This window comes from Balaenoptera musculus, chromosome 3, assembly GCF_009873245.2.
Source record: "Balaenoptera musculus isolate JJ_BM4_2016_0621 chromosome 3, mBalMus1.pri.v3, whole genome shotgun sequence".
Taxonomy (NCBI): domain Eukaryota; kingdom Metazoa; phylum Chordata; class Mammalia; order Artiodactyla; family Balaenopteridae; genus Balaenoptera; species Balaenoptera musculus.
The window spans coordinates 135,384,643-135,408,181 of NC_045787.1; the positions used below are offsets into that span (position 1 = coordinate 135,384,643).

At 44.1% G+C, this 23,539-nt stretch overlaps 1 protein-coding gene across 1 annotated transcript; it reads right to left on the bottom strand.

The window, feature by feature from the left end:
• Positions 1-958: 958 nt before the first annotated feature.
• Positions 959-23,483, bottom strand: FBLL1 (fibrillarin like 1). Its single transcript, XM_036845723.1, has 5 exons — positions 22,391-23,483; positions 13,742-13,841; positions 12,027-12,287; positions 8,069-8,145; positions 959-2,699 (listed from the first exon to the last, which is right to left on the bottom strand). Exon 5 carries the CDS (start codon positions 2,098-2,100, stop codon positions 1,075-1,077), a length of 1,026 nt encoding a protein of 341 aa, XP_036701618.1. The 5' UTR covers positions 2,101-2,699; positions 8,069-8,145; positions 12,027-12,287; positions 13,742-13,841; positions 22,391-23,483; the 3' UTR covers positions 959-1,074.
• Between the last annotated feature and the right edge of the window lie 56 nt (positions 23,484-23,539).

Sequence of the window (23,539 nt, forward strand, 5' to 3'; positions counted from 1 at the left end):
CTCCTGGGATTGTTCAGTCTCCTGCTCCCTTTGGGCTGCTTTTGAGAGCCAGAATTGAATGGACTGAGATTCAGGGCCTGCAGGAAATGCCTTTCAGAGACAGATACTTTCTGGGAGTCATTTTTCTGGTTATTTCTGAGACACTTGGTGATGCCACTTTGGGTGTATTATGCCTTGTGGTGGGAATACTTTTTGAGGTAGACTCACATCCTCCCTCCCTGCCTTGTTTTGTTATTTTGAAATCTAAGAAAAGGGTAGCACAGGGAGGTGGAGAAAGAACACAGAGAAGCCAGAGAGCCCTGTTCTTTGTGTGTGTCCTTGTGTTAGGACTTGTGGTCTGTTCAGCGTGGGCCATATGGGGGAGAGGTAAGATCCCATTAGTGTACAGGAAATAGCAGTGAATTTCGAGGCGCAAAGACTGGCAGTTAAGTTCTACCTCCTTACTGGCTGTGCAACCAGTTTACCTTCAGAAGCTCTGTGGCTTCCCCTGTAAAAGGGGAATGGTAACAAAGCCATCTTGGGGCTGGTGTGCTGATCACACATACTAGGGAATGCAAAAGGGCTTCCTTGAAGAGTAAAGTACTAAATATATATTACGGTTAGGACTCTGGCTTGGAGTCAGACAGATTGGGTGTGTTAGACTACACTACCGTCCATCAATATCCAATGCTACTCCCTGGAGTCAGGCTTGGTCACGTGACGTGGTCAATGTGTAAGAAGTGTCCCCTCGGTTCCAAAGGGGATTTTATAAGCTCATTATTTCCCCAGCTCTCTTCCCCTGTCCCTGTGACGAGTGAAGAGGGGCCCCGAAGAGTCAGGACCCTGAGTGATTGGAGTAAGCACAGTCCCCAGGCTGATCCTTGATGGACCCCTATCACCTGTTATCTTGGCTATTTTAGAGTTCGGGGGATTTGGAGATTTGGGGATAACTGAGTCTGGCCTCACTGATACACCTGGGTACTGTTTCTTTATGCCATTTAATAGAAAAGCGGTGCACAGAGAAAACACACATATAGTAACACTGAACACAGCACAGCCTTAGGCATTATCTCAGGGACAGCCCGAGCTGGGTTGCTACTTGTTGGCGCTCTTGGGAGGGGGCCGATAGACCCCGACGACCACAGCGTGGTCCCTCTCATAGGGCTCCAGGGTCAGCTGCTCTTGAGGCTTCAAATTCTCCTGCTGCAACTTCCTCACCTCAGAAGCAAACACTGCCTCGGCAGATGCGGTGGAGTCGATGCAATTGGCCTTGATGGAGATGAGGAAGTGGCCCCCGTTGCGCAGGAAGGTGTGGGCATTCAGAGCCACGATGCGGGACTGGTCTGGCTGGGCCACATCGGCAAAGATCACGTCCACCATCCCGATGAGCATGCGGTACTTGAGGGGGTGCCGGGCGTCTTCGAGGACTGGGATGATGTTGGTTCTCTTCTTGGCCACGTTGACCAGATCGCGGCCGGCGCGGTGGGAGAACTCGACCGCGTAGACTAGGCCGTCAGGGCCGATGATGTCGGAGACGTGGGAGACGGTGGTCCCCGAGGCGGCACCCAGGTACAGCACTTTGGACTTGGGCTTGATGTGAATCTGGTCGACCCCGCCCAGTATGGCCGCGGCCAGCTTGGAGCGGAAGGGGTTCCACGTGCGGTACTCCTGTTTCACGCCGCCCTCGGTCACCGTGACCCGCCGCTCGCCGTACACCGACTGGCCGGGCACCATGTTCAGTGTGACCAGAGCGTCCTCCGCCCCGCGATAGATGAAGACCCCCTCGTGCCGGTGCGGTTCCACGGATACCGTGGTGACGCCCTTCCTGCGGCGGTTCTTGCTCTTGGCCACGCCACGCCGCTGCCCGCCGCCTCCGCGGTCCCTGCCGTCTCCGCCACCACGCCCCCGGCCCCTGCCGCTTCCGAAGCCGCGCGTTCGCGCTCCGAAGCCGCCCTTGCCCCCCGGGCCGCCGCCATCGCCTCCTGCTCCTTTGCCCCTGCCTCCTCCTTTGCCCCCGCCTCCTCCTTTGCCCCCTCCTCCTCCGCCTCCTCGTCCTCCGCCCCAGCAGCCACCCCCGCGGCCGCCAGACACCCCACCGCGCGCGCTCACCGCCGACTTCATGGCGCGCCCCAGGCGCCGGGTGGCGGGGGAGGGGGTGGGAGGGGCTGGCGGCGGTTGTCAAGGGTTACCGGTGGCTCGGAGTGGTTGTCAGGGACCGCCGGTACCTGGGGGCGGTTGTCAGGGTTGCCGGTGTCTGAGAGATGTTGTCGGGGTCGCTGGTGGCTCCGGGGCGGTGGTCCTGACGCTGGACGAAGGTTAGCGACAGCGGTTGCCTGCCGGGTTAGCCGCGGTGGGCGGCAGGGACGAGGTGGGCGGCAGTGGGGACCAGCTCTACTGCAGTCCCCGCATCCCTGGAGCCGCCCGTTGACGCAGCGACGGGCGTGATTGCATCACACCCGCTATGGCGACCCTGCAGCCCCGGAAGCCCCCGCTTCCCAGCACGCGCGCAGACGCAGCCTGCTCCCTTCCCTCTTCCCCATCTTCTGCTTTCTCAGGGACCCCTGGCAGTTCTCCTTGGCAGGAGAGGGGGAGACAAACATCGGCTTCAGTACTTGCTGCACCACTCGCTTGCTGTGTGGTCTCAGAAAGCTTACCTGACCTTCTCCAAGGGTCTTGTCTGAACTTGGGCAAGTTTCTTGACCTGTGTCTCATTATTCCATCTGAAAACAGAACGTACCACAAAGGTTTGTTTTAAAGCACCACATACACTTGCCCAGCCATGGTGCATGCTAAGTGCTCTGTAAGCATTAGCTTTTTTCTTTATGTTTTTTACTTACTTACTTGATTGATTGATTAATTAATTAATTTTGGCTTACAGGATCTCAGTTTCCCCACCAGGGATTGAACCCAGGTCATGGCAGTGAAAGTGCCGAATTCTAACCGCTAGACCACCAGGGAACTCCCTGTTTAGTTTTTTAATGTATTTCTTTCGGTCAATCTTTAATTGAAATGTATTGCTGATAGCTCTTTTGCCACCTGAAAGTGGCTCTGGCCCTCTTTTACAAGGTTGGTGGAAATGCACCTTGGTACAGATATTCTATCAAACCCTTAAACAACGTACCTATACTTCCACTTAGTTATTCCACTTTGAAATTTTTATCCTAAAGGGATGATCCCAGCGAGAAATGATGGTAATTAGAAGAGTGAAGGTGGTGATGGTAGTAGTGGTGATGATCATCATTGTCATGGAAGTGTTGGCAGAGGTGAGATGAAGTAGCCTAATCTAAGAGCTATTTAGAAGATAGAATCCACAAGACTTTCTACTACATTGGACATAGGAAGCCAAAAAGAGGAAAATTCCAAGCCAGGGATTTCCAAAGGATAGTGACTCCCCTGATGTGGTTAATAGCCTGCAAGTTTCAGCCCTGGTTGCTCTCTATTTAGCTCTGCTCTTTTCCATCAACTGTGCTAAATCCTAGAACCTGTTCTGGGAATATGGGGCAGCAAGAAAATATTGATTCTTCAGTTTGAATGGGGACACATACACCAGAGCACTAAATCCTATAACACACATCAGCAAGAGCCAAAATCTCATGTTTATCATTGAGTTCTAGTCTACGTTTCAAAAACCTGCTCTTTCAATATGCAGCATCTTCTTGAGCATAAAAAAAGAATCATTGGACTTCCCTGGTGGCGCAGTGGTTAAGAATCCGCCTGCTACTGCAGGGGACATGGGTTCGAGCCCTGGTCTGGGAAGATCCCACATGTCATGGAACAACAAAGCCTGTGTGCCACAACTACTGAGCCTGCACTGTAGAGCCCATGAGCCACAACTACTGAGCCTGGGTGCCACAACTACGGAAGCCCACACGCCTAGAGCCCGTGCTCCACAAGAGAAGCCCCTGCTCGCCACAACTAGAGAAAGCCTGTGCACAGCAATGAAGACCCAACGCAGCCAAAAATAAATAAATAAAATAAAATAAATTTATATTAAAAAAAATCATTAGGCAGCACCATGGACAGCAAAACAGGTGTCAACGCAGAGGCTTGCTCGTTCTGTTAGAACCACGGACAGCAACACCAATGGGGGCCGGTTAAGCTACTGGAGCTTGCTTTGGGCTCAACCAGGAGCAACGCAAGATGGTGTAGGTAGGTGGTGTAAGCAATCGGTGGACCTCTCTATTAGTGGGACTAAGTGCCTGGTCCAGAGAGGGACAAAATGTAACTGAATATTAGGGCAAATGTCAGGCAGAGTCCACACAGCAAAGCTTTCATTCCATCCTGGACCAGGAGTCTTTCTGTCTCAAATTCATGGACAGCGACACCAGGTCTGGTTTTCCCTTCTGTCCAAAATGCCTCCTTAATGTGGGCCAGAAGCCTATGTGTTGGAATGTGGACAAGGGGTCAGAGAGTGCACGTATGGTTCCTGAGGTGTATGGTCCACATAAAACACTCTCTTTAGAGGTTTCTACTCTCGTTACAAGGGGTGCTTCTCCAAATTGATGACCTATGCTTGGTGCCTTGGTTTGGATTTCCCCCAAATCAGACCCTGTAATGGTTAATTTTGTGTGTCAACTTGACTGGACCACAGGATGCCCAGATATTTGGTTAGATGTTATCCTAAGTATTTTGTGAGGGTATTTTGGGATAATATTAACATATAAACTAGTAGATTGAGTAAAGCAGATTGCCCTCTATAATGTGGATGGGCCTCATCCATTCAGCTGAAGTCCTGAATATAACAAAACGCTGACCTTCCCCTGAGTAATAGAGAATTCTCTTGCCCAACAGCCATTGCACTGGCGTATTGACTCTTCCTGGGCCTGTAGCAGCCTGCCTGCTTTTGGCCTTGAACTGCAACATTTGCTCTGCAGATTTTAGACTTGCCAGCCTCCATAATCACGTGAGCCATTTCCTTATAATCTTTCTATATAGATACATAGATGTAGATGTAGATATAGATATATAGCTATAGACGTGGAGCTATAGATATGGATATAGAGAAATAGATTGATCTATCTATCCTACTGGTTCTATTCCTCTGGAGAAACCTGACTAATACAGACCCTGATACAAGGATTGGGTCCAGGTGATCCCAGGAAGCACATGTGGGTGTGGGGCAAATGAGACAGGGAAGGTAGAAAGGCTACGAAACAGTGCATTAATGAGCAGATTAGCACAGTGCATGATTAGGGCTCAATTGTTCTTTTTTAAAATTTATTTGGTTGCACAGGGTGTTACTTGCAGCAGGCGGGCTCCTTAGTTGCGGCACATGGCTTGCACATGGGCTCCTTAGTTGTGGCTTGCAGGCTCCTTAGTTGTGGCATGCAAACTCTTAGTTGCGGCATGCATGTGGGGTCTTGTTCCCTGACCAGGGATCGAACCTGGGCCCCCCTGCACTGGGAGCACGGAGTCTTATCCACTGTGCCACCAGGGAAGTCCCAGGGCTCAACTGTTCTGATTACTCTCTGAGAAACTGTGTAGAGGGCATCTCAGAATTGTTCCACTGCAGGCTGGGAGGCGGGGGCAGTAATCCACCATTCTCCCTTCCCCAACTGTCAGGAATTGTTTCTGGAACTTTTTTTTTTTTCAAATGTTTATTTATTTTTGGCTGTGTTGTGTCTTCGTTGCTGCGTGCGAGCTTTCTCTAGTTGCAGCGAGCAGGGGCTACTCTTCTTTGCAGTGCACGAGCTTCTCACTGCGGTGGCTTCTCTTGTTGCAGAGCACGGCCTCTAGGTGCGCGGGCTTCAGTAGTTGTGGCACGTGGGCTCAGTAGTTGTGGCTCATGGGCTCTACAGCGCATGCTCAGTAGTTGTGGCACATGGGCTTAATTGCTCTTCCTGGACCAGGGATTGAACCCGTGTCCCCTGCATTGGCAGGCGAATTCTTAACCACTGCGCCACCAGGGAAGTCCTGTTTCTGGAACATTAACTGTCTTATGCTTTGAGTTGCTCCTGTGTGTGGCTCAGCAAATTCCCCTGATGCTTCAGACTGCCCTCAGGCAGAGAAGCAGGCACTTGGAATGGGGAGCTGCAATCACACTGGAAGCTCTTTACCACAGCTGCAGGTGAACTCAGAGGTGAGTCTAGGGGATATTAGATAGGGCATCAATGGTGCCTGCTTTAGTTGGCCACTACATCTCAAATACAGCCCGAACTTTGTTGTGCAAACAGAACTTGGAAAAAGTACATGACTCATAAAGCTTATTACATCAGGAAATAAAGTCATACTATAAATGTACTAATACTACCTGTATTACAGGTAGTATTTAACTGTATTTAACTTCGCAGTACAAAACTCTCATCAATAAGCATTAATATTTTTCCCTCTGGTGCACAGTATCATGGAGCTCTGCAGTTACATTTGAATAGCTTATTCCTTTTTTGATTTTATTCAGGGTACTAAAGCCCAATCCTCCACAATGAACCCTCTCCACTATGCCACCAGGCTACTGAAGGAGATCAGAATCCAACAGCAAGAGATCCGCCAAACTTTACCTTAAATAGTTTAGATAATTCTATTTGCCACTCTACGTATAAGTCTTAGAGGGCACACCTACTGACATATCTTGACCTTTCTCTTATCACTTTCTGTTATGTTGTCATTAATTCTCCTTCACCACGATACCAGTATCTCTGAGGCCCTTGTTCACAGCCTCTGTTTTAAGTGGACAATGGTGGCCTTTCCAGTGCACTTGCTGCTCATTTCAGAACTGATGATCTCAAGCAATTCATGCCTTCCCATGTGATTCCATTAAATGGAATCCATTGGGAGGGATGGCGAGTGGTTACAAATTCTAAACATGATGAGCAATATCTTCATGAATTTAGAACTGTTCTGCAGGAGTAGTTACTGTAAGCTAGCAGTAGGAGTGTGCACCTTGCTGGGGGTGCCTATCTCCCCAGGTTTTGGTGGCCCGCCCTACGCACCAGATCTCATACCAGGGCTTGAAGCAGCCTCCACCACACTCTAGCAGTGACAGTTTCTCCAGGTCTCTTCCCACCCCTGCCCCTAGTGGCCCATCAGGTGCTTCATATTACTGATGTCATTTGCAATAATCTGCTAAGGCTTCCAGCATCACTCTCCCTCCAGGTCTGCAAGACAAAGGTGGCGTTCTCAGGCTTTTTCCCACTGCCTCATTGCTGTTGACAGCTTTGGAATCATTACAAACCAAGTTTTCACATCTTGTTTCTGATCAGAGGCAACCTTTCCCAGCACGACGTTTGATGACTCCCACAGAGACCTTTTCTGTCTCCCGCCTTTGATTCCTACCTTGCATAGCCATTTGCTACAGGCTCTCTGTTGGGCTGCTCTAGCCTGGGAGCACCCATCACCAACAAGACTCTCAGTCCAGTGGAACATGTTCCCCCTCTCCTGTGCATGACCCCAGAATGCAACCAAGGCAGGGACTCGTGCCAAGTATTGGCATCATAAAGAGATTGAGGTGTCAAAAAAAACCTCTGCCACTCAAAATTTCATCTGCGGCTACTTACAACATTAAAATCTGTCTCATTTTCAAAGATTCTTTAGCAGTGTGTCTCATCTGCTCAAGAAGTTTCTTAAAGGGATAAGTTGGCATTGTGATCCAGACACTTCTGACAGCCAATAAGAATAACTATGGTCTCTTCAACTTTTGCTTACAATTGACTTATTATTCCATAATGTATGCCCTCACATGATGTTCATAATTATATCTGGGACTGGGCTTCAGTAGTAACATGGAGTACATCAGTTCTACCCATAGACTTCACAAGATATATGAGAAACTTTTCTCTGTTTCTCTCATATACCATTCCAGAAAATTGCCTAAGGAGTGACTAGTCATGATTTAGGTAAGACCAGCTGGAAGGCTGTGCAACCTCATCCCCAGTCTAATTAGCATTTAAACGTTCGCTCCTGAAGAGGCTTCCCCAACCTGTTTTCTATAAGCCGTGGTCTGCTTCCAAGGGTGACTCCAGGGATTTGCATCTCTACCCCTAGTGACAGCCACAGTTGTATCTGGTCAAGATGGACCGGGCTATGATGCAGTAACATATTACAGCCCTCAAACCTCAATGGATTAATACAACTACGTTTCCCGCTTGCTTACATTTCATGTCCATTGAAGATCTGTGGCAGGTTCGCTCCACACGGTCACTGCACGGCTCACACACCAACATCCTGTGGCTGTAACATGAGAAACAAGAAGGCTCCCATTGTTGCCATGCGGGAAGAAAGGGCATGGAGACCTCACTTTCCTTTTTCTCTGTTGTGGCCTAGGGTTTGACACAGTCATTTCTACTCACAACCCATTGGCCAGGACTAGTCACATGCCCTGTCTAACTGAAAGGCAGCTGGGAAATGTGGGTGGGATCATTGGTGAACAGTAAATGTTTTTGTCACAGGTATCTACTGCATAATGTCAGTCTGGCACACCTGGATCAGTATACCTACATGAACATCAGAGACAAAATTTACTGTTCAGTGTGCATATATTTCAATTTATTCCTCAAGACAAAATGTAATACCTTTTTACTAACACATGACTAAAGCCCAGAGTAATAATCAGTTCTCAATCTCATGTCTAATATGGCATGTTAAGTAAAAAAGAGAACCGTCTCTCCTTTCCTAATATCTGGTCCTTGGAGAATAGTTCAAGTCCCTTAATTGGGATTCCACTGACGTTTGCCCACTACCTCACTGGGTGTGGCACTTCTTCTCTGGGGTGGCTCAGACTCTCACTCCATTTCCCTCTGTAGAATTAGTGACTGACACTTAGTAAGTCCTCAAAAAGCTTAGATGGCTGCATTCATCAGGGTCCTCCAGAGAAACAGAAATTTCTTTCTCAGTTCTGGAGGACAGAAGTTCAAGAACAGGATGCTAGCATGGTTGATGGTCGGTTTCTGGTGATAGCTGTCCCTTTCTGGCTTGTAGATGGCCACCTTCTCACTGTGACCTCACCTGGTAGGGAGAGAAAGTAACCTCTCTGGCATCTCTCTCTCTTTTTTTAAATTTATTTTATTGAAGTATAGTTAATTTACAATGTTGTGTTAATTTCTGCTATACAGCAAAGTGATTCAGTTATGCACATATATATATTGTTTTCCACTATGGTTTATCAGAGGATATTGAATATAGTTCCCTGTGCTATATAGTAGGAGCTTGTTGTTTATCTATTCTATATATAATACTTTGCATCTGTTAATCCCAAACTCCCAATCCTTCTCTTCCCCTCCCCCCTCCCTTTTGGCAACCACAAGTCTGTTCTCTATGTCTGTGAATCTGTTTCTGTTTCATAGTTAGGTTCATTTGTGTCATATTTTAGATTCCACATATAAGTGATATCATATGGTATTTGTCATTCTTTTTCTGACCTCCTTCACTTAGTATGATAATCTCTAGGTCCATCCATGTTGCTGCAAATGGCAGTATTTCATTCTTCTTTATGGCTGAATAGTATTCCATTGTATATATGTACCACATCGTCTTTATCCATTCATCTGTTGGTGGACATTTAGGTTGTTTCCATGTCTTGGTTATTGTAAATAGTGCTGCAATGAACATTGGGATACATGTATCTTTTCAAATTATAATTTTGTCTGGATAGATGCCCAGGAGTGGGAATGCTGGATCAAATGGCAACCAGGAGTTCCTTTTTAATGGCTGAATAGTATTCCATTCTCTCTGTGTGTGTGTGTGTGTGTGTGTGTGTGTGTGTGTATGTATGTATAATAACTTCTTTATCCATTCATCCATTGATGAACACTTAGGTTGTTTCCATGTCTTGGCTAATGTAAATAATGCTCTAATGAATGTGGATGTGCAGATATCTCTTCAAGTCGTTACCAAACCAAACTTGGGTCTATTCGCCTGCAGCAGAGCCAATCTACTGACACGGGGTTTTGGTGAAGAAAAGTACAACATTTATTGCAGGGTGACAAGCAAGGAGAACAAGCAGCTAATGCTCAGAAAACCTGAACTCCCTGATGGCTTTTAGGAAATGGCTTTTTCTTTCTTTCTTTCTTCCTTCCTTCCTTCCTTTCTTCCTTTCCCTTGCTGTTTTCTTTCTTCCTTTTTCTTTCTCTCCTTTCTTTCTTTTCTTCCTTCCTTCCTTTCCTTCTTTCCTTTCTCTTTCCCTTTCTTTCTCTTTCTTTCTTTCCTGTGTCCCACGGCATGTGGGATCTTAGATCCCTGACCAGGGATTGAACTCGTGCCCCCTGCAATGGAAGCATGGAGTCTTAACCACTGGACTGCCAGGGAAGTCCCTAGGGAAGGGTTTTAAAAGACAAAGTGAGGGAAAGTGTTGTGGAGTATGTGATCAGCTCACAATTTTCTTATTGGTGGGTGGTGAGGCAACCAGATGAGGTCACAGAGGTCAGCATTATCAATCTTCATGCTCCAGCTCGTCTGGGGGCTACATGTTAGTGGTCAGCATGCAGTCAACTTCTTCCATCTTGTGGGGGTTTTAATATCTGAAAAACAACTCAAAGACCTGGATCAGGATATTATCTACAGCCTCTGAGGAGGAATTAAAGGTCATTGACTTTTGTTTTATGGTTAAACTATTATTATTTTGTCTTGCTTGATTGTTTTCCTTTGTTTCTGTATTTCTGATTATATTTGCTCTTTGGAAGGCCTAGGAGGCTTAAGTTTTTTTTTAAATAAGAGATGGAGGACCCGGGTTGGGTGTCTTTCCCCAGAAAGACCCTGTAGGGTCCTGCTCAGTATCAAAGATAGTGATTTCATTTTCTTCAGGTATATATCCAAAAGTAGAATTGTTGGGTCATATAGTTGTTCTGTTTTTAATTTTTTGAGGAATTGCCATACTGTTTTCCATTGTGCCTTCACCAATTTACATTCCCATCAACAGTGAGCAAGAGTTCCCTCTTTTCCACATATTCACCAGCACTTAGCTCTTGTCTTTTTGGTAATAGCTATTCTAACAGGTGTGAGGTGATATCTCATTTTAGTTTTGAAATGCATTTTCCTGATGATTAGTCATGCTGTGCACCTTTTCATGTACCTGTTGGCCATGTGAATATCTTTTGGAAAAATGTCTATTCATCTATTCTGATCCTTTGCCCATTTAAAAAAAATATATTTATTTATTTATTTATTTGATTGCACTGGGTCTTAGTTGCAGCAGGCATGCTCCTTAGTTGCAGCTCCCAGGCTCCTTAGTTGTGGCTCTCCGGCTCCTTGGTTGTGGCACATGAGCTCCTTAGTTGTGGCATGTGAACTCTTAGTTGCAGCATGCATGTGGGATCTAGTTCAGTGACCAGGGATTGAACCCAGGCCCCCTGCATTGGGAGTGCGGAGTCTTAACCACTGTGCCACCAGGGAAGTCCCTGCCCATTTTTTAATTGGATTATTTGCGTGGGAATTTTTTTTTTTTTTTTTTGGCTGTTGAGTTGTATGAGTTCCCTTTGTATTTTGGATATCAACCCCCTATCAGATATGTAGTTTACAAATATTTTCTGCCATTACATAGGTTGCCTTTTCATATTGTTGATTGCTTCTTGACTATACACAAATTTTTCAGTTTGATGTAGTCTCACTTGTTTATTTTCACTTTTGTTGCTTGTGCTTTTGGAGTCATATCTAAAAAAAAAATCATTGCCAAGCCCAATGTCAAGGAGCTTTTCCCCTATGTTTTCTTCTAGGAGTTTTATGGTTTCTGATCTTACATTTAAGTCTTTAATCCACTTTGAGTTAATTTTTGTAAGTCATGTAAGATAGGGGTCCAATTTCATTCTTTTGCATGTGAATATCCAGCTTTCCCAGCACTGTTTATTTAGAGACTATCTTTTCCCTGTTGAGTATACTTGTCTCCTTTAGGTCAAAGATAAAAAATAATCTTAACTGTTAAAACATTGGTCTGTTTAAATGCAATGCTCCTGTCTCCTCATAGTACCTTAATTGAACTCTTACTCAGTTCCCTTGGTCACAATATGAAATTACTTTAGCCAAAAATATTCAAGTTTGCTGAGTATACTATTTAAAAACACAGTGCCTTTAATATTTCCTTTATACTTCCTAGTAAGGCTTAGCCCTTTTCACTGAAGTACCTTCTTTTTCTTCAATGACTCAGAGACTCAGAATATGTAAGGGTTCTCAGCTTCCAGGTTCCTGCACATCTTGGTGTGCTACTCAGAGCTCTGTGCCCTGCAAAGAAAGAGCAGCTGGCATCCCTCTCAGTCCACCAGGTGCAGGGCCATGGAAACAGGAGATCTTAAAGCCATGGGGATCGGTGATGCACCTGGGATGGGTACAAAGGCTGGCCTGAAATCCAGGTGGGCTAGAAGGAAAAGGCAGGAATCTGAAAAGTACTAGAGGAGAAAGAGGAGAGGAAGAGAGAGAAAGTAGACAAGGAAAAACATGTACTTCAAGGCAAACAGACATGAGTCCCAGTCCTGGCTCTGAATTGTTATGTCTTCTGAATAGCTACGTCTTCATTGGAATAATCAGGTTGTTGGAAGGATTATAGAGTCTTACAATAGGTGCTCAGTAATGAGTAGTTCTTATCAAAGTTATTACGCCAGAGCAGGTACAGAGGGGCTTATGATGTTGGCAGAGTGCCTTTGCTGCTAGATATTGGCACATTTTTATTAAACTATACTTGCAACCCCTTAAAAAGCCATTAGGTATTAACTAAGCAAGAACATAGGGAGAAAGAGTTTCCTTCTTCTCCACCTAATCCCTACTCTTATTTCAGTCTCCTACATTGGCACCTCAGCCTATGATTTTTTGCCATCGGCCAGGCAAACCCAGTGACAGGGACCAGAACATCAGGCCAAAAGAGTTGATGTTTCGAAAGAATAATTTTTCCAAAAAGGAGGATAAAGGGTAAAGATGTAGTTTCACCAGCTCTTGCTGATTCAGCCCCTGATCTTAGAGTTCTTCACAAAAGAAACTGAGTTGTTTATTATCAGGCATTATGCATTATTTTTCTGAAGTCGGTTTCTAAAATATTCCTAAAGGAAGAAAACTTCCTTCTATATTCCTGGTACTGAGCTGATTGTTTCATTTCCTATAATCCTCACAGTAATCCTAGGAAATGGGTATTTTTAGTTCCGTTGAACAGATGGGGAAGCTAATGATTGGAGAGAGGGCGTAACTTTTCTAAGCCAAGTTAAACAGCTTGTAAGTGGTAATTAACATTTGTTAAGTGTCTACCCAGAGCCATCTCAATGATTATTATAATCAGTAGTAGTAGTAGTAATAGCAATGGCAGTGACAACTGCTTTTGAACCCTGTATATATTAACCATATATATATTATAGTTATTAGTTTATTATATATATATATATATATTTGTGTCTAGTTGGGGAGGATAAATAAGAACATATATATATATTCTCATTTATATATTATATATAATACAAATATAAACGAGAATATGATAAATTCAGTCCAAATACTCATCCTCACAGCTGGCAGGCAAGGTTAAGGCAAAGAGGGTACGTAACTCTTCCAGAGCCAAACAGCAGGGAAGTAAGTAAGTGGTTGAGCCAGGAAAAACCCGGCCCATATTCTATGAATTCCTTCATAACCAGGACATATACTTCTCTTGTGTTTTAACACAGAGTTAGGGTGCAGTGATCTCAGGCTGATTAATTTTCTCAGTACTAAGCTAGTGTTGCCAAACCTGTCAAACTCAATATCCAGTGCTGACGAGGATTTAGGACATGGAGTTTTCATGCATTGCTGCTGGGACTGTGATGTGCTTCCCTCCCTCTCAAGCCATTTGTTAATTGTGCTGAAGCCTTTACCAGGCGTGTACCTTCTGACTCCACAATTCCACCTCTTGGTGTTTACTAGAAGGAGAATGATCATGGATCTGTGCCAAGATTTATACCCAAGAGTCTTCACTGCAGTATCACCTGAAAAAGCATAAGTTAAGAAATAAGCTCTGTGTTCAACAATACAAGATTGATATAAATTGTAGCATAGCCATAAAATGGAATATAATTTGCTACTAAAACTGACGGTTTTTTTTAACTGTTTCTAATATTCTCCAATTATCTTTTATTTTTTAAAATTTTATCTATTTTACTATTTATTTGTTTGCTGTGGGTCTTAGTTGCAGCAGGTGTGCTCCTTAGTTGCAGCTCGTGGGCTCCTTAGTTGTGGCTCGCCGGCTCCTTAGTTGCAGCTCGTGGGCTCCTTAGTTGTGGCTCGCAGCCTCCTTAGTTGTGGCATGCGAACTCTTAGTTGCGGCATGCATGTGGGATCTAGTTCCCTGACCAGGGATTGAACCCGGGCCCCCTGCATTGGGAGCACAGAGTCTTAACCACTGTGCCACCAGGGAAATCCTAAAACTGATGTTTTGAAAGAATATGCAAAGCCATGGACCAATGCCCATATTAACTGAAAAAATCTAGTTAAAATATGACCCTTTCCCATTATATATGTACACACATGCATATGTTTGTACACAAAAGGAACAAAATACTACAGTATTTATAAATGGGCATTTGGATTATTGGTAACTTAATTTTTCTTGTTAATTCAGTTTCTGAAGTTAGTTCTGTGGTGGGAGTTCCCTGGCGGTCCAGTGGTTAAGACTCTGTGCTTTCACTGCTGGAGGCACAGGTTCGGTCCCTGGTTGGGGAACTAGGATCCTGCAAGCCATGCCACGTGGCCAAATAAATAAATAAATAAAAATAAAGTCAGTTCTGTGGCAAGGGGGAAAAACATTATTTTTAAAAAGAATAACTGTAATATTAGCTCTCAATCTAATTTTGATTAAAACCATTTGGATATCCATAGGAATGAAAGGAATGCGAGGAGGATAATAACAGAAAATTAATTTACATTCCAGCTTCAAAAAAATAGGTTCCATGTTTTTCTCTGATACACTGTCTAGGGGAGAGGCCTAGTCAGGAAACACGAAATAGGGTCCAAATAGGATGCAATACTCAGCCTCTGTTTTACAAATTAAGAGCCAACTAACTATTTATTTGGAAAAATAAAAGACACTCTCGAAAGTTGGAAATTTCTTGAATGGTTGACTCCAACTCTCTACTGAGTTTGCCCTTAATATTTGGCAAATACTCTATTCAAAACAAACCAAGGAGATTAGGCTGGTCTAGGGATTCAAGAAGGTCAAGGTTAGCAAAGAGCTCTCATACAGTTCCTCAAAAAAAAAAAAGACTGTTTTTTAGAGCAGTTTTAGGTTCACAACAAATTTGAGCAGGAAGTACAGGGTTCTCATATACCCTGAGCCCCCCACCCCACAGGCTCGCACAGTATAGATGTCCCACACCAGTGCTACATTGTTCCCATGATGAACCTTTGTTGACACGTCATCATCACCCGAAGTCCATAGTTTCTATCTGGTCTCACTCTTGGTGTTATACCCTCTATGGGTTTTGACAAACACATTTTATTTCTATTACAGGACTAAACTTATTAAAGTTAGTTTCATAATTACAGCTAGAGCTCACTGGGAAAGGTAGAAACAATGCTGAAAGGGCCAGTTGGGAAGGAAAGGACCAATGGATCAGTGCCTCCCTTCAAAGGGTAGCAATCCTAACCAAACAAGGGTCTCCTAGAGGGTGGTCTAGGACAAACCCCTCTGCACCCAGTCTGCAAAGGGCACTCACACAGAATTTCTGGACTCCTGTCTCAGTCAGACACCAACACAGGAGACTTGGCCTGACACTCCTTGTAGCATGGTAGCCTCTCAGTCCACCGAGGTCCCTGTTGCCCATCTAACCTCTATGTTCAGTGAAGAATTCCCTGGGGTGGGGTCTGCCCTTCCCCTTCCCTTGCAGAATACAGGGAGAAATGCTGGATGGCCTTTTTAATACCCCAAACCTCCCTCCCTTAACAAACTAGAAGCAACTCAAATTTTCTGATAATTATAAAAATGTTTGTCTATGGTAACCTTTGGCTCCCTATTAGGTTAGCTGTATGAAATTTGTCCCATATATCCCCCTTCAAGCCTCTAGTTTCTGTGGATGCATCTGTCCCATTTCATACCACCACACTGGAGGCTCTTAGCTCCTTTTTTAGTTTTTATTTTATTTTATTATTTATTTATTTATTTGGCTGCATTGGGTCTTTGTTGCTGCATGTGGGCTTTCTCTATTTGCAGCGAGCGGGGGCTACTCTTTGTTACAGTGCGCAGGCTCTCATTGCGGTGGCTTCTCTTGTTGCGGAGCACAGGCTCTAGGCACGTGGGCTTCAGTAGTTGTGGCATGCAGGCTCAGTAGTTGTGGCTCATGGGCTCTAGAGCGCAGGCTCAGTAGTTGTGGTGCATGGGCTTAGTTGCTCTGCGGCATGTGGGATCTTCCAGGACCAGGGATCAAACCCGTGTCCCCTGCATTGGCAGGTGGATTCTTAACCACTGCGCCACCAGGGAAGTCCTGCTCCTTTCTAAAGTGAAAAATTCTTCTTGTTCTGACCTATTCTGAAGAAAAGTAGGTTGGGGAGTCCTTCAACTGCACCCTAGACTTCATGATTAGAGCCTGAGACCTTTTAAAATAATGCAACTCACTAACTTGATTCATATCTAATCTGTTTCTTAAAAACATTCCTATAATGAGTGAGCCTGAATACTGTGAGATATAATTGAGCCTTCTCACCCTGGGGCTTCCTGGTACCTTTACCCATGCCATGCCCCCCTTTTACCCCCATTTTAGCTGGGGGCTCCTTGATGTCTGAGGTACTGTATCGTCCTGGGCCTAAAAGGAAGCCTGGTAGGGGGTAGGTGATCTGTTGATGTTTGTTGCCTATGCTTGAGCGGACTCAGCCAAAGCAGAGAAATGAGGCAAAATCACTTCCCTTAAACTGTCTTTCACTAAGGAGGGGGCTACAATTTGCAATTTCACCTGCAGCAGCTCTGAGCTGTCCTGGTGTAGAAGAGCATTCAGAAATAAGGAACCCAAGGCTTTGTAAGCATGGGCCCTTTGTCCAAGGTACACAGCAGAGCTGGAAACAGACCAGTTTCTTGGCTCCTGGTAACTTCTCTGGCCTCTTTAGAGGTGTGTCACTCTACCTCAGAGATGGACACATCCTTCCCAGGCTTAGCTGGATTGTGAACCCTTGGGTACAAGCCGGGAAGTCTGACAGGACTCTGAGTAAGAGCTTGCTGCCCACAAAGCACACGGACAGACAAGACTAGGTGTGGTAGATGAAAAATGTTCCTAAAAAATATCAGATCCTAATTCCTCGAACCTGTAAATGTTACCTTATATGGGAAAAGAGTCTCTGCATATGCACTTAAGGATCTTGATATGGGGAGATTATCCTGAATTATTTGAGTGGGCCCTGAAGGCAATCACATGTAACTTTATAGGCAGAAGGGAATTTCACAGAAGAGAAAGTGACGTGATCACAGGGGCAGAAATTGGAATGATGTGGCCAAGTCAAGTAATGTTGTCAGACATTGGAAGCTGGAAGAGGCAATAATACCTTGATTTTGTCCCAGTGATACTGATTTTGGACTTCTGGCTTCCAGAATTGTGAAAGAATAAATTTCTATTATTTCAAGCCACCAAGTTAGCAGAAATTTGTTATAACAGCAGTAGCAAACTAACACTAAACAACATAAAAGGAATGATTGTCCCATAGAGCAGAAACTATGAGCTGGTCACCCAGAAGCATTCCCAATCCCCCAACTAAGCCCGTGTGCCACAACTATTGAGCCTGTACTCTAGAGCCCGTGAGCCACAGCTACTGAGCCCGCGTGCCACAACTACTGAAGCCCGTGAGACTAGAGCCTGTGCTCCGCAGTAAAAGAAGTCACCGCAATGAGAAGCCTGCACACCACAATGAAGGGTAGCCCCCGCTCGCCGCAACTACAGAAAGCCCGCGCAGCAACGAAGACCCAATGCAGCCAAAAATAAAATAAATAAATAAATTTATAAAAGTAAATAAAAGCTCTAAAGAAAAACAGGCATTACAGGATGAGAGAAAATCAAGTCACCAGCAAGATACAGTTTGTTCTCCCTATTCGTGGATTCCATATTTGTGAGTTTAACAGCTTGCTAACATTTATTCATAACCCCCAAATTGATACTCATAGAGCTTTTGCAATCATTCATGGCTATGCACAGAACAGTGAAAAATTTGAGTCACCCAATGAACACATTACCAGCTTAGGTAAAACAAGGTGCTGTTCTGCCATCTTTTGTTTCAGTTCACATACTGTAAAAAAATGGTCCTTTTTGTGGCCTATTTAGTGACACTTTTGTGCTTTTTATTGGTGATCTCGCTGTTTAAAATTGTCCAAGAAGGCTATGATGTGCCTTTGAAAGCAAATAAGTGTGTTACATAAGCTTTGTTCAGGCATGAGTTATAGTGCTGCTGTCTGTGAGTTTTCATGTTAATCAATCAACAATACATATTAAATAATATTTTTAAATTTGATTAAAAAATTTATTGAAATATAGTTGATTTACAATTGTTAGTTTCTGGTGTAAAGTGATTCAGTTATACATATATAAAAATATAGATATTCTTTTTTTTACATTCTCTTTCATTATAGATTGTTACAAGATACTGAGTAGAGTTCTCTGTGCTATACTGTAGGTTCTTGTTGGTTATCTATTTTATATATAGTGTGTATATTTTAATCCCAAACTCCTAACTTATCCTTCCCCCCTCCTTCCCTTTGGTAACCATAAGTTTGTTTTCTGTACGTGTGAGTCTATTTGCTTTGTAAATAAGCTCATTTGTATCCTTTTTTTAGATTCCACATATAAGCAACATCATATATTTGTCTTTCTCTGTCTGGCTTACTTCACTTAGTATGATAATCTCTAGGTCCATTCATGTTTCTCCAAATGGCATTATTTCATTCTTTTTTTTATGGCTGAGTAATATTCCATTGTATATATATTTGCCATATCTTCTTTATCCATTCATCTGTTGATGGACACTTAGGTTGTTTCCATGTCTTGACTCTTGTAAATAGTGCTGCTATTTAATTAATTAATATGATGTATTACTTGGATTTATTTTCAAATGTTGAACCATCCTTACATTCCTGGGTAAGTCTCATTTGCTCATGATGAATTTTCTATTTTTTCTTGGTTCCTCCTTATAGTTTCTAGTTCCTTTTTACAGTAATCTGCATTTCTGCCAATAGCCTTTCTTAATTCCTTCAGTATTTTCATTATCTCCTTTTTGTCTATTAGACTGAAGAGGTCTGTTTCACTGTTGGTTGTTTCAGGGGAATTCTCTTGGATCTTTTTATTGGCAATGGTTCCTCTGCTTCTTCATTTTACTTATATTTCTCTTGCTCTATGAGTTTAGGAAAAACAGTTATCTACTCTGGTCCTGGAGGGCTAATACTAATGTGGGAGCGTCCCTTTGTAGCCTACGTGGGTTTAACATTTTTGGCACAAGGGCTGTTTTTAGTATGGATGGCTGCCACCTCTTTCCTCAGTGTATGCTGGCCATTATCCCCTTGATAGGAGGTGTGACTGGTGGTGTGGTGGCCAGAGCCTGCACTGGATGTTGAGTGGGGCCTCCTCTTTGCTCTGTGGTTGTCACTGCCCTGTCAGGGGCAGGGTCTGCTACCTAGATGTTGGAGTAGACGTCCCCAGATCTGCTTCTGAGCTGCGTTACTGAGCTGTGGTGTGAGGTAGATGGGACTGGAGCACTCCCACTGGGAGGGGAGCCACTGAGTATTCCTCTGCTGGAGCTGTTCACCGGTGAGTGTGCTCTGATGTGTCACCTTTCACCCATTGTCTGGGCTCACAAAGTACACTGTTGTTGGCACTGCCCTTGGCCCTGCCTCAACCGTGGGTATGTCGGCCATCCACCCAGGTGTCTCAAGGACACCAGCACAGAGCCACTGAAGTCAGGTCCCAGGACAGCAGAAGTCCCACACCTGGACCTGCTGTGGGAGCTATAGAGGTAGCTTAGACCCTGGCACGGCCCAGACCCTGCGTGCATGCACCCGCAAAGCCCACAGCTATTAAGGCCAGACCCATCCCAGCCGCGGGAGCACCCGCTGTCTGTTCGGATGTCCCACAGGCACTGAATTTTCAGCCCTGCTTTCTAAGTTGTGTGGCCCCTGGGGCTCAGCTGTGCTTTTGGCCCTACCTCTGAATGTGGGCAAACTGCTGGTGTCTGCTCCTGAGGCTGTGGTCGGCCTCAGAGCCTGCCTAGGTGGCATCTGGGGCCTGCAAGACTGCCCAGGTGGGACCTGGCCGAGGCAGGGCGGCTGAGGCATGCTCTCCCGGAGCCTGAGTGGGCAGGGGCTAGCACGTGGAGAAAGAGGCTGTAATGGCAGCTCCCCCTCCCCGCTTCGTGCACCACTTAACAACGGTGCTTCGTTTCTACGGTGGGCCTGGCTTCTAGCCCTGGTTGTGGCCATACCACACTCCAGCTCCTTCAGTCTGTCTCCGAGCAGCCAACACCAGTCCTCTCCCCAGGTTTGTCCTCTAAACCCCGTGTTTCAGCACCCAGCCCCCACCTGTACCAGCGGATGTGCGTTAGGCTGGGGGTACAGGGTGGTGGCTCGGACCGTCTGTGTAGGTCTTTCTGTTCTGCCTGCCACAAACTGGTTGTCGTGCCCTCCTCTGAGCCTCTGAAGCTCCTTTTCTGTCCCAGCTGATCTCCCCACAGGTGAGGGGGCTTCCCAGGGTGTGGGAATCTTTCCTTTCTTCAGCTCCCTCCCAGTGGTGCAGGTCCTGTCTCTTTTTTTTTTTTTTCCCTCCTTTTCTTCCTACCCAGTTATGTGGAGATATTTCTCATCCTTTCAGGTGTTTTAGGACTTCTGCTGGTGTTCAGTAGGTGTTCTATAAGAATTGTTCCATTTGTAGATGTATTTTTGGGAGGGGAGTTCCACATCCTACTGCTCCACCATCTTGATTTGAGCCCCTCATTTGCTCATGATGTATTAATTCTTTGAATATTGTTAAATTTGATTTGCTAGTACTTTTGAGGTTTTCACCTATATTCATATGGGATATTGATCTGTGCTTTTCTTATCTTGTGATGTCTTTGGTTTTGGTATCAGGGTAATAATGGCCTCATAGAATGAGTTAGGCAGTGATTCCTTTCTTCTATTTTTTGGAAGACTTTGAGAAGAATTGATATTAATTCTCCTTTAAAGGTTTGGTAGAATTCACCAGAGAAGCCATCTGATCCTGGCATTTTCCTTATTGGAATTTTTTTGGTATAACTGATTCAATCTCTTTACTTGTTTTAGGCCTATTCAGATTTTCTATTCCTTCTTCAATCAGCTTTGGTAGCTTGCGTGTTTCTAGGAATTTTTAAAATTTCATCTAAGTTGTCTAATTTTTCTGGCATGCAACTGTACATACTCTTCTCTTACATTTTATTCTGTAAGGTTAGTAGTAATATCCCCACTTTCATTCCTGATTTTAGTAATTTGAGCTCTCATCAGTCTAGCTATAAACGTTTCGGTTGTCAATTTTATTGATCTTTTCAAAGAACCAAATTTTGGTTTGATTTCCTATTCTATTTCATTCATCTCCACTCTAGTCTTTATTATTTTCTTCCTTCTGCCTTCAAAATGTTAACTAATTAGGGAAATGCAAAGCACAACTGAGATACCACCTCACACCCAACAGGATGGCTACTATCAAAAAGTGTTGACAAGGATGGAGAAATTGGAACCCTTGTGCACTGCTGCTGGGAATGTAAAATGGTACAGCTTCTGTGGAAAACGTGGCAGTTCCTTGAAAAATTAAAAATAATTACCATTTGATCCAGCTATTCTGCCTCTGAGCATATACGCAAAAGAACTGAAAGCAGGGTCCTGAAGAAAACTTGAACACTCATGATCATTAGCAGCATTATTCATAATAGCTAAAACATGGAAGCAACCCAAGTGCCCATCAACAGATAAATGGACCAGCAAAAAAATATGGTATATACATACCATAGATATTATTCAACTTAAAAAGGAATAGGTATTTCTAAACATTTCCCTTGTAATTTCTTTTACTTTATATTTTTGAGTTATTTTCTTAGTGATTGCCCTGGGAATAATAAGTAACATCTAAATTTAGTTTGTAACAACCAAGATTACACAACTTTAGTTTATAACAACTTCATATCAACAGTGTACAAAATGTTTGTTCCTATATAGCTCCATCCCCCACTTCCTGTGTTTTCTGTAGTTGTCAATCCTACTAAGAGGCGTCCCCAAACCCTGCGCTGTGGACCAAGAAGACTGGCACTTAATTATTGCATTTTCTTTTGCTTTTTATTTGATTGTGTGTGTTTGTGTGTGCATGGGTTTACATCACTCAGTGACTTCTGCTCCCTAACTTTTCTCAGAGATACCTTTAAAGTGCTTCTTCGGGGGAATTTTCTCATTTATAGGAAGTTTTAGTCCTAGTTTCTGATCGCTTCAGTTGAAACTGTCTACAAACACAATGGGAAATCGGGGCTTCATACCATCCAGCTCTACCCCAAATGTTGAGAATTAAAAAGAACAAACCTGGTAAAATCCTGGTGACCAAAAGTGTGCTAGATAGGGTGGGTGTCGGTGGTGAGCAGCAGCCCCGGGACGCCTCCCTCCTCCCTTCGTGGTTCAATCAGAGGGATGCAGACAGGCTGAGTGTGGTCCGAAGTAAAGGGTTTAAACTCTTTCATTCCTTAGCAGTTCTCATTCAGTGACACAGACAACTGATGAAGGCGAAATAACTGAACGTTAGGAACCGGGCCATGCGGCAGGAGGTGAGCAGCTGGCAAGCGAGCAAAGCTTCACCTACTGCTCCCCATCACTCGCATTACCGCCTGAACCATTACCCTCCACCCCGTCTGTGGAAAAATTGTTGCTGAAATTGGGGACCACTGCTATTGAGGATCCCTTGCATGTGATTTGAGTAGCTTCTCTCTTGTTGCTTTCAAGATTTCCAATTTGTCTGTCTTTCAACAGTTTGATTACGTATTTCAAAAAGGATCTCTTTGAGTTTATCCCATTTGGAGTTCATTAAGCTTCTTCTATGTGTAGATTAACGTTTTTCATCAAATCTGAGAAATTTTTAGCCATTATTTCTTCAAATATTTTATGCCTTTCTCTCCTCTCATCTGGGACTCCCATTATACATATGTTGGTACTTTTGATGGTGCCCTATAGGTCACCTCTTAGGCTCTGTTCATTTTTTAAAAATTTCATTCTAGGCATTAATATAATTCTTTCTCAGACTGTATAATTTCAATTTGGCCTATCTTTAAGTTCTTTCATCTATCTATCTGCTCAAATCTGCTGTTGGGCCCCTCTAGCAAATCTTTCATTTCAGTTATACTTTTCAACTCCAGAACTTCTACTTGGCTTCTTTTTAATAATTTGTCTTCTCATTGCTATTCTTCTCTCTTTGGTTAGATATTTATTCTCAATTTATCCTTTATTCTGTGGACATGGGCTCTGTGCATACCAGTCATAAATGGTAGCTATTGTCATAACTCATTAAGATCATATCTAAGGCTCCTTTGAGCTTGGAGACCCTTGGAAACAGCATGGTGCAATACCATTCATGTTTATTAAGCATTTGTTTTTCTAGAATAAATGGTAATGAAGGTTGTGTTCTTGGGGACTATAGTAGGGCTCAATAAATGGGATTCCTTATTTAATTAAAATTAGTGA